Consider the following 13,000-nt stretch of genomic DNA (forward strand, 5'->3'; position numbering starts at 1 on the left):
TTCTAAGAAAGAGGAGTAATTAATGTTGACAGGGTGTCTGCTGCTGAAAGGATTTCCAGTAGCAGTCCTCTCTCATGTATGCATGCATGCATATAGAACAGGAACACTAAAGCTGGTCTCAAATTGGAACTGGTCCCTATAATTTTTTCTACTTCAATATACAGCTGGGCTTTCTTGCCTGTGCTTCCTCCTCCTCTAAAGGGAATATTCCTTCCCTTACATAATTGTCATAAAGGAGATGCTCTCTTGAGAATTTTTGCAGTGATCTGGTAATGTATAATTTATACATGATGCTACATTTATATGTGCTATAATTTATATGTGACAGTACATTCACTGTTTTTCTTGGTGATCACAATCCATTGTCAAGGATGTTGATGGACTCTTGCACTAAGGAGACTGACCTAGAGGAAACCTCTCATGAGATGTGGGCATGCTCACAAAGGGCATTTTATCTTTATATATTGAATTAATTCATACTGCTGCATATCACAGAGTTTCTCTTAACTGTGTTGAGTTTGAGCTGTAATTACTAGAAGTCTTTCTCAAGACCTCTGCATTAATGTGGTAGGTATCATTTATCAGTGAAGTAGCTTGTGATGCCAAACACATTTGACTCGTCTCATTGGTGCTTTTTTTTTAAGAAATGCAGAGGAATCTTAATCACACAAAATAAGCAAAAGGTGACCAGAGCTTAACTACTCTTTACAACAGTGCAGCACCCAACTTGTTAATGGTGGCATCATTTCAGTTTGAAGCAAGAAACTAATGGCAGTTCATCAGTGCCCAGCAATCACACAGTCTAAGCAGACCCAAGACAGCAAACAAAGAGGAATGTGTCTCTCATGTTGAAGAGATAGATGCTTACTGCTGAGGGTGCAGGGAAATAAGCATTGCTAACAGGATATTTGAGGGCTCTTGCTCAATTAAGTAATAAACCATTTAATAAGCAGCAGATGTTTTGTGTGTTTTGTGTCAGGCTGCAGGCAGTACATGTTTTGGATGCATAAACAGAAGAGTGCTTTTTTGTGTATTCTTTATCCCTTTCCCTTCTTCTATGAGGATTTTCTGACATAAAAAGCAGAAGTTAAACCAGTTGGTACCCATAAAGAAAAGATGGAGTTTATGCTCTGACAGTATTTCCACTATAAACTCATTTTTGGGTTTTATGTAATTGAGTATTAACTGTTATCCAAAGCTACCCAGTAATACACTGTGCAGTGCACAGTTACACAGTTTGTAGCTAATTAGAGTTAGCATTGAGGACACACATTTCCTTTGCTTCTTCAAAGGAGGTACAACTTTGAAGAGTGTAGAAGAAATGTAACTTCTGTTCTGCAGACAGCTTTACAAAGCAGTTTCATCTGAAATGGAAAGATCCTTATTTTGATGTTGTATTGCCTTGTCTTTAAGGTTGCTTTTTAGAGGATGTAATCTTTTAAAATGTCTTTGAAATAGACTCAGTGCAGTACTTTACTTGTATAGCGATCTTTTCCTATGGGTTTTTCAGGGATTTTTTGGCAGATAATTTAAAATGTTATTTTATCTTTGTTGAGTTCCAACTGTCAGTCCCCCATATCTGGACACCAGTTCTCATTTACTTTGGATTAAAGGTTCTGGTTTGTCCCTAAGTTACATGTAAGTAGTTGTCCTATTTCGGATTGGAGCCAGGAGCTGTGTCTGGGGTGACAGGCAAAAGAAAAACAGAGCAAGTAGAGAGGGTTAGTTCTCTTCCTGCCTTCTGTCAGAGATGTATGAAAATGCCTGTAATGACACTGCTGGTTTACTATAAAATAAATAAAAACAGAAATAAAAAGAGGTCAAGTCTTCCAAGGTTGTTGATATCACATAGCTGTTGTGCTTTCTTAGTAGGGTTTGGTGAGATTAGTTTTCCTTCACCAAAAGCACACTGTACTCCTTTTGATGTAAAACTGAATGTGTTTTTACTGGCAGTTTGGCATTTGAAAATTGGTTCCACTGCTAGCAGGGTGATTGTTCCTGTTGTGTAAAATTAAATACATTTTCTTTACCACACAAAGAGTAGAAAACTGCAACAGCTTCCCTCTCTTTTCCTATTTCAGTCTCCACACTGATTCAGGCATTATTGCTGTCTCTGGGGTACAATCTGTATGAATTCTTGTATTAAATCCTGATTAGGTATGTTAAACAGATTTTTCTCTAAATGCTCCATTAAAACTTTTTCTCCTATGCATAGCGTTTTAAACTACTGTTTCAATCTACTGCTTTGTGTCATTTATGCAAGTTACCAAGTTTAATGATTCTCATACCCTTTTTTAGCTGTCATATTACAATGGATTTAAACCAAAATATGCTCACTTATATTAGAAACTTGCTGGATGAGCAAAATAGGCATATTCTATCAGATTTCATTCTGTTGTTTATATGATACTTTTGTAGTACTCATGGTACAGTAAAATGCTTAGTAAGGATTGAATATAAAACTTGCTCTCTTGAAGAAGAGAAAAAGAGCCAACAAAGCAAGTTAGGTGGATATGCACTGTGCAGCAAACCCATTAGAAAAGGGTTGCACTGGCCAGCATGGTTATATTTCTGGGGATTTCAGTAGTTGATTTACTAGACAATTCACATTAGCACATTGTAGCCTGTCTTTTCACTTTTGTTAAGAAAATAGTTATATATTTTCAGAAAAGGGTTTTTGATGATAATGTTTTCCATGTGCAAAAAAATTCCGTGTTTTCTAGTCCCTGAATACTATATTCTTTTGAGTTTCAAAGTTCACTGGGCAACCAAGTGTTGGTTATCATTGACCTAGAAACACAAAGTCTCATTTCAGTGGAAATAAGAAATCAAGTTACATAAGATTATTGGTGCTGGAAGACATATTAATGAACATCATTATGTCTCATTTTTTGTAACCTTTGCTCAATTAAGCAGTGTCTCCCTTCGTCTCTAGTTGGATTTAGATCCAGTAGCATCTCTAGGGAATGCAGGACTTGCAGTTCTTGCTTCAGAAAAGACTAAAGAAGTTCTTTCTTTGAAAATTAACTGTGATAAAAAGAAAAGTTTAAGAAAAAGCATAGCCCTGTGATCTTTAAGAATATATTTTTAATTTTTTTATGCAGTCGGTGTGACAATGAAGCTTACTTCTGCCTTCGTGCTGTAGTACTTGGTTCTTCTCTAGTGCACAAAGGAGGCCTTTCAAAGTTCAGAAGGATGTCAGTTACTCTTCCTTATAATAAAGTGTCTCACAGGAATGTACAGATGCAGTTTGAGATTGTCAGTTTATTGGTTATCGGATTTTAGAATGTAACAGCTTTGTGTTTCTTGTCTCTAAGTCTGAGCAGTAGTGGTACAGCATGCTTTCTTTCCTCTCTCTAAGACTGCACTACTGCAAAGCACTTTGTGTGAGAGGTGCTTTAGATGCTTATTTTACGTATGTCTGTTAATGCATATTTGGAGGTGGGTGGTGTTTTTGGTGAGTAGCCATGAGCACGTGCACCCCTCCAGAGCGAGAAGGGAAATTATCAAGGAGCAAGAAATTCTCAGTGAAAAAGTACCCCTATTTCTGACCTGGAGCATCTATTTAGAGAAATCAAAGGGAAACTCTTAAATAAGCTAACATTTAATTTGCCTCTGGTAAAAGATCACCAGCATGCATAGTCTAATTCTCTTTTGACCACATCTGAGCTTTTAAATTCCTGTCAGTTTAGTTTCCGTGTGCATGCAGGCAAAAATGAGGAATTAGCTATAGATGTGTCTTCTGGGTCTACACTCACATTGAACCCATGCAATTGAAACCGTATTTTCACACACTTTATTGAGGCTACAGCAAAAGAGAAAACAAGGGATAAATGGTAAATTCAGAGACAATTTAGAAAAATGCAACCTTTGCCACTTCTCTTTGGTCCTTTTTGAGATGTCTATTTAGATTCCTCTATTAAAAAATAAATCAAAAATACTCAATATATATTTATTATCAAGGCAAACAACTTCCTTTTTTATTTTTTCTTCTTTCTTTCTTATTTTTTTTTTCCCTGACGCTGATATTTCCTTTCCCTATTCTGTTGTTTGTCACTGTTTGTCACTGATTTATCAGAACATGTAGGATTTGGTCTCATCTTTAAAGTCCCATGTGCTACATGTGTCTTTGTATCTCTAGATATTAGTGGTTGTATATTAGACACCATTTTTCTCCTTCATTATTTCTGTTGCCACATAGATTTTGTATGAATTACCAAAAGGTAAATGCATGGTGAGCTGCACAATCTCAAGTTAAATATTTATATTTATTTGACTATTTTATCAGATGGGGTAGACACATAAAATTGGCTTTTATAGAGAGATGTGTACAGAGACCAAAACATTTTTGAAATTTTATGTGTGCATGATCAATTAAATAGTATCTGACAGGAAGGAACAGCTTTTAAACATGCTATGATTATTTTCTTTCTAGTTAATTCTTTAGTGATGGAGACAGCTGGCAGAGACTCAGTCACAACCTTTATCTCTGTATGATCTTTATGCACAATTCCTCATCTCACTCTGAGTTTGCTCAATCATCCTGCTTATTCTTCCCATCCTATTAAATGCCACGGATTATTTTTTCCCATTTCATTTTAATGTATAAAAGTTTGTGTACAGTTTAGTGTAGAAAAGGAGTTTTTCAAGCACCGGGTGCAGAATAAAGATGAATAAGTAATTTAATGTTACAGGAGCTGCTGATTGGCACATAAGGCTACAGTGTGCTGAACTGATATGAGTTACAATAACATGCATCTTTACTTCCTTGAAAGAGTGCATAATGAGACCTGATTTAAATATGTTCTGTTTTTAAGAAACATCCCAAGTGTTTTCTTTGAAATTAGCTTTGCCTTCATCTGTTGGAACTACTGAGCAGATCTGCTCCTTGAATTATTCTGTACAAGCCTGTACAATTCAGAAGAGAAAAAGAAACTGTAAATTAACAGTGAGTCAGTTTAGAAGTCCACTTACTGTGCTCAAAAAGCAATTTTATGGTGCAGCTGAAAGAAATAGGTGCTTTCAGGATACACTAAATAGTGTAAAAATCACAATTGTAAGAGTTTTGTAATTTTTAAATTTTTCAAGAGTGGAAAAGACTTCATCTGCAAAGCATTCCCAACAAAAATTTTGTAATGCCCTGGTTTAGGCAACTTCCTTTAAAAATCTTAGCTTACAAAAAGAGTTGGGTTTTATGTTAGAAATCAGATGTGTCTTTAATAAAGGGAGGGCAGATGGGTTCAATTATCTTGGTGTAATAAAGCAAATGGTCTATCTGCATTTCCAGAGTTATAAAGGGAGTGACATATGTTTCACAGCCACTGAAAGAGGAACAATCAAAATAGGGAGTAAATCACTGGCTTATGGTTGAAAATCATGGGGGCACTTTTGTTCTCTTCCCTGAGAGGAGGATTGTGTTTGTGGGGTCCTGGGTTACCCCACCGTAGTTGGCTGACTTGAGACCTCATACCTGCAAAGTGAATGATGCAGTGCTGTTTGTAGTTATTGCTTTGTTTCATGCTGCACAAAATATTTCAAGAGTGTAATTTTGTAAGCACATGTCCATTTACCAGTGGAAGACTTTTTTCAAAGGAGGTTTTTCAAAAGTGTTTTTGGCTAGTATTGTTTAAGGTCAGCTGTGAAAACAGCTTGTACTGACACTGCATCAGCAGACCATATTTTAGATTTTCAGGGCTTTTCCCCCCTCTTTTATAAGAATCAAGAATGTCTAAAATTAGTATTGGTTTCTTGAATGTCCTGGTTTATGTAGGACATAATAATGGATTTGCAAATGCTACAGAACTTTGTAAACCATAGATTTGGATTTAGTAGTCTGTCACCTGTCAGACTACTGAGGGAAGTGAAGCTTTCATTTTAAACTATTGCCTAAATTATACAGTAATTTTGAAATTTATAATTGTTGCATGAAATACAGTGGTATGGATTACTGCCCAGGTTGTATGCAGCTCCTTTTTGTATGATCAATATAGCTTTAATATAGTACTGTGGTTTTATAAACATAAAAAAAGCACAGTGTACACAAAATAAATGTGTTATCTCTGTTCTCACTGTTCACTTTTTCATTTTGTATTCACATCTGCATGCTTAACAGGACTCAAAAAACATTGCATCCATTTGTTTAGCTTATTATTGGACAATTTTCAATGACAAGTTTTGAGATACTTCTCAAGTTTGGTTTCTTTTACCATACCTTCACCTATTTAATCTATACCAAAACTCTAGAATCAATTTTCTCCCTGAGAAGCATAGCCAGCAACAGGAGGGGAATTCTCCCTCTTTTAAAACCTGTGCTCCACCCAAAGCTTACGAATGCTGTAACTGCTTTAGTTCTTAATGACACAAGGGGAATGGAGTAATATCCCTGTCTGCTGAAGGAGGCACATCTATTTTGAGTAGCCACTGGAAGGGTATCTCTTGAAAAACTAAGTAAACCACCAAAATATATGATTATACTTCTTATTATATAATAACCTTTAAAACAGTCCAATTCAGGATTGCAGGTTTTATGTTCTTGTTGCGCATTTTATGACTTACTTTTACTCTGTAGTGTTCCTTTAGATATGATTTTTCCAATGAGACCTTTATTTTTTCTATTCAAGGTAAGGTCTATAAGTGGGTTTCTTTTTTTGCTCTATTGCAGAGAGATTTGCTGGCATAAGAAACAGTATTATTGGTATGCTTGGTTATCCTTGCAATGTGCATTCTCATTGCTTTTCCTGTTTAGTGGCAGATGCACACAGAGAAATATACTGAGTATTGCTAAGAAAAAGTTATGCAAGTCTGAGTACGTTACTTTTGCACCTGTGGCATAAGAAAAAACAAAACATAATCTAGGAAGTCTGTGATGTGCTCAAGGTGCTCTACTGCTAAATTACTTTTGTAGTATTATTCCAGTGTATGGTTTATTTCATGCTGGTTTTATTTCATTTCTGGTTTATTTCAAGAGAGTTCTCTATCAAAAATATTGATAAGGATTGCCATGAATGACTTACAGCTGATGAGCTGTATGGGCCAAACTCTTAAAATCTGTCTTGTCAAACTCAATTTCAACAACTTCAAGGCAGGGATGTTGGAGAATTAAATCCAAGGTCTCTTAGGTCAAACTGGATTGAAGTTTTATTGAGGGTCAGGAGAAATTGATGGAACACACTATGTGAGGGTAAACAGAAGAGACAGAGTAAAAGAGATCCATCTCTATACTGTTTCAAACTGCTGGAATTTCTTAGCATACTCAAAATGTGACATAGCCTCCCTTTTCTTGTATGCTTTGGAAATATTTTGGAAGTTATATGGAGGGGAGAAAAGCAATTCTAGAAATATTTCCTACTGGAAAGTGTAGTAATCAGCCCTCTGTTTCTGACCAAAGTTTTTGAAATTAAAATACATTTTACTGGTGCATCCACGTAGGTTTTACTAACCAAAAGTCTTTTTTTAAATGGGGAATTTTTCCAGCCATAATACTGCCTTCTTTCTTTCTTTCTTTCTTTCTTGAAACAAAGTCTGGCTTAGGGAATGCTTTAATGATTTGTAAAATATGAATGATTCAAAGTGTCTTATTCTAGTGTGTGCAATGTGAAATTTAGATATTGATACATACTATGATGAAGTAAAGAGATTCTTAAAGAATGTAACTTCTACAATACTTCTATTTCTGTATTTTTTTTTTTAATAAGGAGGACTTGTTTTTTAAATAGCAATTTTTGTTACTACATGTATATGTACTAAATCCTGCAAAGAATATTATTGCTATTCAGAAGCACAGAGAGAAAATGCTGTTCTGAGGAGTGTTTGTATAGATACAACAGTTAATGGTTACTGAAAGCCGGGCTCCTAAATGTAATGGAGGTTAGTGTGTTTTCAGTGATTAGTTTTAGTTGGTGTTGTTTATTTATTTACATACTTTACTTTATTTGAATCAATAGAATGGAAAGATGAGGAGGATAAGGGCAGGATGTGGGGGAGGAGGGAGGAAAAATAACATCTTTCCTCCTACTAACTAAAGTTGAGATGAGGGGTTTTTTTGTGATTGTGGCATCAAGAGACTAACAAATGAAAATTATAAGACAGCGTTTGTGGAATTTCATGGAATCTGCTTTTCAAACGTTTCTGTAGTAGAACACTCACTTTATTATATAACGCTGTCAACGCTGACTCTGGGTTTCTTTTTAATTCTGGAATGGGGCCTTAGTGAATTGTGACAGCAAAATGAGCCTTGACTTTTTAATTAGAACTAAAAAAATATGTTGTAAAAATAAACAGAGCATTCTAATAATGTTTAAAGTATATTTTGTGTTTCTGCGTGCAGAAAATAATACAAATAAAACAAGAAAAGTGGTTTCCTTCTGAGTGGGACAGATTTATGCTTTATGCTGGATGAAAATGCTTCATAAGAAACATAACAGCTGATTACTTATAACTTTGAAAAATAAAAAAAAAGTTAGTTATACTGAACCTTTTATTAAAGTCATAAATGCTGGAGAGCAAAATGCCCTGAAATTCATTTCTACCGCAATGAAAAAAATCTTACATAAAGATTTTTTTCTTTCTGTATATAAGTTTCAAAGGGTTTTTGCATAATAAAGATCAAAATATTATTTGAATAATTTTAAAAATGGCTTTTTCAGAATGTGTTATTACAATAAAATTTGGTACATGTTGTCTGAATTTTAAAAATATTACTATATAGCAGACAGAAACAAGATGTTTCATTTTCTAAGGAATGTTAACAATTCTTGTAATTCTTCTTAGTATTTGTAAAATAATTTTCTGAAGTCTCAGAAGGTGCAGTTATTCCAGCTATTGCTGTTATTCCAGCTATCAAAAAAGTAAACAGTCTGTTGTAACAATCTACTGTATATTAGCAATCCTTTTGAAAGCAATAAACCCATTAAATTTACTTTTTAATAGAACTTTAATGTAGGAGTTTCAATTTATTAGGCTTTTTTTAAACTCACATAATTTTTCTTGTATTCCTTTCTTCAAGTCAATTTTCTAAAAATTACCCTTCCAGCCTCATTTTCTTGCGGCTTCTGTTTTGTAAAATTTGCATTTTATCTTGCAGTCTGAATACCATTGGCTGTTACTCACTAGCCAGGTCTAGTTGGAGAGGTGAGAACAGAGAAAACAATATTGTTCACAAAGTCAAATTACAAATGCATTCTTCTTTCCCTTCCCAAAAGGCACTGAGACGTGAACTGAAGGATAAGGAGCAAACCATTCTCAACGCTGTGGACCAGGCACGAGTTTTCCTTGCTGACCAACCAATTGAGGGGCCTGAGGAGCCAAGGAGGAGCTTGCATTCAAAAACAGGTCAGAAAATACTCACTTCTGGGGAGGGTCAAAAAAAGATAGAAAGGCCTTGCATGTCTCTAGTACATACTTTATATCCCACTTACTTGCTCAGACCTCAGAATTTTCTGATTGGCATCCTGATGATTTTTATTTCCATGTTTAATCTCAAGGGTTACTTCACTGCTTTGCAAATGCTTACACTTGAATGGAAAAAGTAGAAACATCTCTTCTGCCTTTTCCAATTTTTGATTCAAAACACAAATGATAGTTCTGTTCTTTTTTGTTAACACAACAACACACATGCCTTAAATGTAGTCAGAACGGTACTTCAAGGATTCCCATTCAAGCATCCATATGTCTATTGCGAAGTTTTACTCCACAATAGGAATAGGCATATTTAGTGGTGTATCTCATTAGAAGTAAAATAAATCAGGGCTTTAGGAAGGCAGTCATTACAGAATCCTAAAGATTTGAATATTAGGTGAATCGTTGCTAAGGAATGGAACCACAGCTATCCTAGAAACTGTTTTTGCATTATATTTGTTGAGATATTACTCTAAATATCAGAGACCTACAAGAAGGTAATATTTTTTTCTCTACTCTGCCACTACCACAAAATAGGAAATTATGTCTGTAAGTAAATTCCGCAGTTATATCTCTGATATAAGCTACAGCATTATGAAGTCCTACCTTTAGTTACACAAGAGTTGTTCTCAGAAAATGTGATAATCTGCTTTTGCAGAACTGTCAGTTGCTTTAAGATGTGACCTATTTGCTGTTCTGAATAATTTACAAAGTTACAGCATATCTGCTTTATCAGGAGTTATTTTTTTTTGCTTTCCATACATCATCTTATACATCTACATTGCAGACTTCTTAAGTTTGTTCACTGGAAGCAACTAATTTTTCCTGCATCCATACTTTGTATTATTTCTGTACAAATTTTTAAGTGGTTTCATATTCCCTACTTCAACTTTGTGATTAAGTATGAATAGCTGGTGGCTAAAGAAAATGAACCATTTATCTCATTGATTAGTGCTCCTGGTACCTTAGCTTTACTCCTGCTTTGAACTCCTGACTCCTGAAAATATTCAGTTTCTCTTTACTCTCAAACTCATTTGCTATATAGCATCTCCTATGTTTCAATTCGTCTAAATTACAAGCAAGTTAAAAGTAAAGATACTCTCTGTGTATTTGTTCATTCTTTCATACAGAAGTTTGAAATTGCAGGTTCTCTTCACAAAAACAGAGAACCTCTCAGCACAAACAATGCCAGTACATAAAACCTCACCAGTGTTCATTTTCTAACAGGATTTAATAACAATGATTTAGTCAATGTTGATTGATGGGATGCAAACTGCAAGAGCAAACTTCAGATAATAAGATGCATCATAAATTCTTGTTATCCAGTCTATTATGGTGAAAATTATTATTTTGGCCTATACCAATGTCAGTGAGAGCAGTATAACAGGGAATTTGGTGACCATGTTAAATTACATGGTAATAACAGCCATGGTCCACAAATGATGTGTGGATGTGTCTGGTCTAGTCATGATATTTGAAAACCAATCATATGTTCGGACTGGGAAGCCTCATAAAGCCTCATACATGTGCACTGAACTTCTTTTCCTCTTTCTTCTTCACACTCAGTGCTTCCATGGACTTTCTTTTTTGAGCATGTGATGGGTTAGTCTTGACTACCAGCCAAACTCCCACCCATCCACTTACGTCTTCCACTGCAGTGGAATAGAGGCAGGACATGGGAAGGACGTGAGTGAGAAAGCTCATGGGTCAGGATGGGGATCAGATGGGTCACAGATGCAGATTCCATTCAAACTACTGTTGTGACCAAATAGGTTTAGCTTTGGGGAAAACAAACTATTTGCCATTTAAAAGAAATAATTAAATACCAAGTTGGTTCATAGTCGGAAAAAAACTCACAACCATTAAAGCCATGCCCCCACTTCTTGTGACACCAGTCATGCTCAGACAGGCAACCAGTGGCACAAGAGGGTGGGAAGGTGGTGAGTTCATGGTTCACCTAGCAGTTTCTTGCTTCCTCTCACACCTTTCCTCTGTGTGCTATCTCCATGGGGAATATCTGCCTTACCGTGTTGTTGTTCCTCCTCTGGCTTTAGTGTTCCCTCTGCTGTTTTTCCTATTGGTTCCCTCCTCCTCTCTGGTGTTTTCTGCTTCTTAAATGCACTTTCCCTGAGGTGCCACCAGCGTGGCTGAGGGCCTCAGGTGTGCCCCATGGTGAGCTGGCTAGGGTCTGCTGCCCCTGGCACAGGGCAGCCCCAGCCTCTTCTCCCTGAGACCCCTGTGGAGCTCCCGCTGCCAGCACTGGGCACTCACACCCTGTGCACAACAGGCCTGCACTTTCTGCAGATTAATAGACCTTCAGGCCCAAAGCCATCTTTAAATCATTCTGTCTGAGCTCATATATATATAATAAGCTGTTAATTTTCACTTAAGAGTGAGTCTAGTAAATTTTTTCTGACAACTGATGCCACCAATCTCCAGAAATCTTAATCGCTGAACTAGAAGACAGCCAGACACACACATTTTTTCTACAGATTAACCATTTTCAATGAAGGGTGTGGGCTTTAGTTTGCTTTTAAGATGTTACTTTTTAAATTTTTTATTTTCTGTCATCCTCTTGGTCATTGCTGTTCTCTGTAGTTGATTAAAGTTAACTTGTTGACTTCAGTGAAGTCCACTTCATGTTGATAAAGGTGGAGTGTGGTTATGGATTCTAAGCTGACAGTCTGTTTTCTAAAAATATTGACAAACAGTCAACACTGCACTGTCTTGATTTGAGCATTGCTTTGGCTGGTTCTATAATAGAAATAGCAAAGCTATTTTACTAACTCAAACTTGTATTAATTGGAAATCAGTTTCTTGAGGTTATTTCTTACCTTGCATAAAGGAGGTGGTCATTATGGGAGAATAGTTAGCTAATCTGAAGATGATAAAGGTTGTAGAATTGTTTTCTATTTTCTTCAACCTCTCAATTTAATATCTTTTATAAAATTTTTATTCTTAATTTTTTCAGTTATTTTCTCCTTCACCATAGGTCTTTTCATATCAGGGAGGGTATTGTTGCAAGGGCAAGGAATGAGATAGATTTAGGAGAAAACGGATAAGAATCAGTTTTGAACTTGTCTGAAATGTGGATGAAAGACTTTTTACATATATACATATATTGTTCCATCCAAAGTGAACATTTGTTACAGGATGCCTTATGATAACCCTTTGTCTGTAATGGTCTTGTTAGTTTCCCACATGTTGCAAGAACGTAGATTCAGGTTATGAGTAAACCTTGGTTTCTTTCTTCTTTCCCATCTTCACCTTATGCTTCTTGTGTTGTACTTCTACTGTACCAGAGAGTAACTGGCACACTCAGACTTCTCTATCTTCATGAAAACTACTTTCTTAGTTAATTGTATCTCCCATCTGTCTTCTGCTTTTGTTTTGCCATGTTTCTGTAGACAAGCCCCATCACAAAAAAAGCAAGCTTCACGGTCTTTGTGTATTTGAGCTACCTCAGCATCTGAGTGGAGCTGATTGATAGGCCAGCTGCTGAATTTCATGGATGGACAGGTTAAAGAATTTGAAAATACTCATGTTTTTAGCATCTTTTTGCCACTTGTCCACAGTATAAGAGAAAATTTTGATCTAAAAATGT

General features: G+C 35.8%; 1 protein-coding gene across 6 annotated transcripts in view; it reads left to right on the forward strand.

Moving 5' to 3' along the window:
* The window catches only part of UTRN (utrophin), a 334,555-nt gene that overhangs the window by 240,546 nt on the left and 81,009 nt on the right, over positions 1–13,000 (forward strand). For all 6 annotated transcript variants that reach the window (XM_079299176.1, XM_079299179.1, XM_079299174.1 and 3 more), the window contains one exon: positions 9,201–9,330. In XM_079299176.1, coding sequence (XP_079155302.1) covers positions 9,201–9,330 — 130 coding nt within the window. The remainder of the gene's footprint in view (positions 1–9,200; positions 9,331–13,000) is intronic.

The sequence above is a fragment of the Erithacus rubecula genome, assembly GCF_903797595.1.
Source record: "Erithacus rubecula genome assembly, chromosome: 2".
In the NCBI taxonomy this organism is placed as follows: domain Eukaryota; kingdom Metazoa; phylum Chordata; class Aves; order Passeriformes; family Muscicapidae; genus Erithacus; species Erithacus rubecula.